The following is a 4,710-nucleotide window of genomic DNA, read 5'->3' as shown; positions in this document are numbered from 1 at the left end:
AAAACAGGAAACTAGCGACAGAGCTGCAGACCTGCTGTGGATCCTGCGTTCCTGTCCCACTTTCAAAACTTTTGATATATTTGAGGTAAAAATATTTTTTCCATGACCACATGTTACGACCTCAAAGTAGTGATGCTGTTTAAAACAAATAAAAACAGAATCTAATGATTTTCAAGTCTCATATTCTCTCAAAGACAGAAAACCAAACACATAGCAGAAGTGTAATTTTGTAATGCTCCTGTACAGCCTCGCCTTTTAACATCATTCTGGAAATGTCTGTGAACTGAGGACAGCAGCTTTTGGACTTTTTGGGAGTGGGATGTTGCTCCATCCGTGTCTGATGGAGGGTTTTAGCCGCCCAGCAGTCCTGGCTCTTCTTTGTCCTGCTTCTGGTTTCATGATGCTCCAGATGTTTTCATTGATGAAAGATCAGGACTGCAGGCAGGCCAGTTCAGCACCTGACTCTCCTACTATGAAGCTGCGCTCCTGGAATAGGTGGTGTGGTGAACTGTGTTCATTGACAGTCATTTCTGGAAGTGTTCCTCCTCCAGCTGTTGGTCTTTGGTACCACTTGGTTTTCTCTTCTTTTAACCTGGTTTTGGTATTGTGTTGTTAATAAAATATAAGATTTACAAATCTTTGTATTCTTTGTTTATTTACACATTTTTTAAATTTAAAATTTTTAGAAAATGGGTTTACATTTAAATTTGTCCAGAACAAGAAGCTTTCAGATTAATTTAGAGACAGAGGTCAAATACACATGGCAGCATGAAGAGGAGAAAAAAAGTCTCATCTTCTTCAACTCTCAATTTCTCTTGCTTTTATCGCTCATTTATGTCACCTGCTAGAATGTGTACCTGTAGTGTTTATGCTCAGGCTGGAGTAAATCACTTCTGGTTGGATGACTGACATCTTATTGGCTGACTCTCTAATGGTGACCTCGGCATATGCGACATCATTTGTAGAGGCTGGCTGGTGTCTCCCTGCAGAAATGATGTGATGTGAATGAACGTTGGTGATCACTTCACTGCTGTAGGATGTTTAGAAGACTTTCATAGACAGTCTGATGTTACAGGTACAGGATTCAGGAGCAAAGACTCGTTGATTATGGATTAAGCAGAGCCATGATGGCAGCATCAGAGTGATGAGACCACAGAACACTGTTCCTGTATCATACCACCTTAACAAGTGACAGCCAATCAGGAAAAACAACCCAAACTGGTGTTTGTGTCTGTGGGGTTTTAGTCTGAATCTAATTTCTAGGGAGCGATCCTACAATTGAAACCCTGATGGAAGCTGTCTGGACGTGACTTTGGATGAGAGATAAGCCAAGTTTATATCAGTAATACTTTTCATTTTTATGGACCCACTTCCAGAACTTTTAAAACTTTTCAACTGGGCCATGGGAACGCATCAGTCTAAAGATGTTGGGACCCAGTGCTCTACAAAATAAATGCAGACAGGAAAGTCCCTCAGATTTTCTCAAGTGAAATTTCAAAATATTTTAATTTGCTGCTTGAACCAAAAGAGCCCAGGTGGGTCAGACAGATATCATACCTGTGCGTTTCTTCCAAAGAAGCTGAACTAGAACCAAAACCAGAACCACAAGGACCAGAGAACCTAAAGTAACTATGACTGGGATGATGAAGGAGGGATTAGGAAGAGGAGGAGGAGAACAGGAGATATGGATGTTTGCTGATGTTTTTGTTGTTGGTGGTGTTGGTGTTGTAGGATCTGCAGGAAAGATATGAAGCTGGGTCATTCAGTTTGTTATCAGCTCAACAGGTTTAAGCTTTAACAGGAAACAGTGATCTGACCTCTGACCCTCAGAAAGCTCTGAGGAGATGATCCAAACTCATCAGTAGAACACCAGTAGAGACCTTCATCAGACTGCTGCACGTTAATGGTGATGTTTTTCTCTGATTTAGGTCCAACAGGACGTCCATTAAAGTAGAAATAAGCTGCGGCTGTGCCACCAATTTTGTTTTTACAGCGTAGAGTGACATCACTTCCTGTCCTCACAGGAAGTGCAGGGATCTCCAGGATCACTTGTTTATCTGAGGAAAAGACCCACAGAGTGATGTAGAGGTGGTATAACAGTCTGCTGTTAGTCTGATGAAATGAATGACTTCATTACCTGATACAGTGATGTTGACTTCTTCACTCTTCTCTCCAGCTTCACCTTCACACCAGTAAACTCCACTGACTGGGCTGAACTCATCAAAAACACAGGATGGACCATTTATCTTCCCAAAGCCCCGCCCCCCTGCTCCACATGACTCAGTCCCACTTCCTGTGTCCCTCTTCACCGTCCATCCATCAGAGCCCAGCTGACCGTCACATGTCAGAGACACTGAGGCTGCTGTGAAGAACTGCTGAAGGTTTGGACTGACGCTCAGAGAGACTGGAGGACAGACGGACAGTTTCTATCAGTGTTTACACTCAGTGTTTGTCCTGGACCATGGTGCACTTCATCTACTCACCTGCACAAACAGTCAGTGCAGACAGCAGCAGCACACACACACCTGCAACAGGTCAGAGGTCACTGAAGGTCAGAGGGCAGGAACCTGTTTCAATCTGGTCTTGTTCCAAAAACATCACATTAAAGGGGGGAGACCTTTAATTCGCTTTGAAGGTTCTGTTTAGGTTTTCAAAGTACATTTAGACTTATAAACATCACACAAAGCGCCAGCTCAGTTTTAACACATGCTGACGAAACTATGTTGGTACACTTGGTCTGAATGAGGTGGGCGTCATATCTGTTTTGACAATCCAACACCCTGCACCTAAACATTTCCCAAACTAAGCAGATTTTGGGGAATTGTTGATTATTGGAAGCAGAAGAGAAACTGCTCCCCACTCAGGCTTCATGAAGACTCAGCAGTTTGGATGGATGGGCAATGGGGAATAAAGGAGTAAGGGGTACAGCAGGCAAGAAAAGCATTCTCAGGATTAAACAGTCAGAACTTATAAACCAAAGCCATGGGATAAGGGTTAGTTGTTTATTCAGCATCAGCTGCTGAATAAAAACCTGGAGAAGCTGCTTCATTGATCTTTATTCACAGGTTTGAGTCCCAGTTTGCTTCTGTTTGAAGCTCATCATGAGAAAACAAAATACACAAAAGTAAGGTAAATGACAAAAAACAGTCTCCAGTCCTTTCATTAGAGTCCACATGAAGGAAAGTTTGCTCTCTATAGTGGAAGTGAAGACTACATAACAGAGGCAGACCAGAGGAGCATGTGGTACCTGCAGCTAGCAGCTGTGGTTTCCTGAATGAAAATTGATCTTCGATAAAAAAAAGAGGTTGCCTGACTTCTCTACAAGTCAACATGTTAAAGACAACAAACTGGATATGAAGGTCCAACTCTCTGAGTCCAGAACACACGATGGATCTGAACTTTAAAACAACAAAAACACTAAAGAAGAAGAGTGAACTCTTCTTCTCGCATAAACGTAACTTCAGACTTTAGACAGACCTGAAGAGATTTCATTTTAGAGTCAGTCAGTGAGAGCATCCAGCACACACTCTGTTACTGTGTTATAAGATAAATGAACGCTATGAGTGAGTGAAGGATTTCAGCGTTTGACTCACCGAGGAGCAGAGACACAGATGAAGTCTTCATGATGTCGGGATGACGACTGGCAGCAGAGTGACACCTTCAGCTTCACCACTTCCCTGTCAAGATCATCACGCTGCTGCTTCTGGACAGCGAGGACGAGGAAGAGCTGGTGATGCGCAGTTAGCTGATTTGGATCAAAGTTAGCTCCTTATTTGGTACAGAGGAGGGAAGTAGAGGGCGGAGGTGGCTGTGAGCTGGGGTTTAAGAAGCTGCTGTACATCCAATCATCCAATCAACACTTAGGAACTCTTTCAAACCAGCAATCAGCAGCATCCACCTGCCTCAACAGTCAACACACACATATCCATACTCACATCTCAGAGAAAGCAGAGAAAGATGCACACCATCCCGTGGGAGGAGCCAAACATCTAAAAATATTTGACCATGTGATCATGTATCATGAAATTTACCCCCACCCCAAAATCAAACATTTCTCCCCTAAAAGAAATGGACTTGGGGTTCAGAGTGTGTTTGGGGAGTGTGGCTTCATTTTTGCTTGTCTCCACACTGGGTGAGTGCTGATTATTTGTATATGTGTGTATGAGGGTGGTGTATGTTTGTGTCTGTGTGTGCATGTTTGTCTATGTCTATGTGTCAAGTCAGGTCTCACATACTGGCTCACTCCCGGCGGCTGCTTGGCAGGGCCTGGCATCCGTGACTCCGTCAGGCTACTTTGGGGGGTGGAGGGCCCTCAAACCTCGGGCCTCGGTCTGCTCTGGTGCAGCTGGCTGCCGGCCCTCTCTGACTTCTGTACTGTGGCTGCTGGGTGACATCCCATATAGGCATCTCCTCAGCTCTTTCAAGGAGGGTGGAGCATCTGCCCATCCGGTGGTCCTTGGGGGGGCAGAATCTATGGCTCCCCACACCCACTATCAGATCTTTACACGGAAAAACCTTTTGAATATAAGTGCACACAGGTGTGCGTCAAGATGAACCGAATCAACCTTTTGGGACTGCAGGGAGGGCACTGGCTGCCTCGAGAGCGAAATGCCGTGACCTGTTATTGGAGATACAACATCAGGAAATCTGGCTACCTGTGATTTTACCATATTAATGGCTACTTTTAAAGCGTTCCTTGAGCTTGTTGAG

At 44.2% G+C, this 4,710-nt stretch overlaps 1 protein-coding gene across 1 annotated transcript; it reads right to left on the bottom strand.

Moving 5' to 3' along the window:
* Window positions 1-306: 306 nt before the first annotated feature.
* LOC146578172 (uncharacterized) lies at window positions 307-3,624 on the bottom strand. Its single transcript, XM_085268616.1, has 7 exons — window positions 3,594-3,624; window positions 2,484-2,525; window positions 2,138-2,404; window positions 1,800-2,057; window positions 1,558-1,734; window positions 858-983; window positions 307-592 (listed from the first exon to the last, which is right to left on the bottom strand). Exons 1-7 carry the CDS (start codon window positions 3,622-3,624, stop codon window positions 588-590), a joined length of 906 nt encoding a protein of 301 aa, XP_085124742.1. The 3' UTR covers window positions 307-587.
* Between the last annotated feature and the right edge of the window lie 1,086 nt (window positions 3,625-4,710).

The sequence above is a fragment of the Mchenga conophoros genome, linkage group LG3 (genome assembly GCF_057382185.1).
Source record: "Mchenga conophoros isolate Kocher_MC1m ecotype Shallow Benthic linkage group LG3, M_conophoros_male_GT1.1, whole genome shotgun sequence".
NCBI lineage: Eukaryota > Metazoa > Chordata > Actinopteri > Cichliformes > Cichlidae > Mchenga > Mchenga conophoros.
This window is presented reverse-complemented; position numbering and strand designations above follow the sequence as displayed.

Coding starts and splice junctions, on each gene's coding strand:
- LOC146578172 (XM_085268616.1), bottom strand. CDS start 3,624: ATGAAGACTTCATCTGTGTCTCTGCTCCTCG. Junction 2,526..3,593: donor ATCTGTGTCTCTGCTCCTCG/GTGAGTCAAACG, acceptor GACCTGTTGCAG/GTGTGTGTGTGCTGCTGCTG. Junction 2,058..2,137: donor AGTCAACATCACTGTATCAG/GTAATGAAGTCA, acceptor TCTTTTCCTCAG/ATAAACAAGTGATCCTGGAG.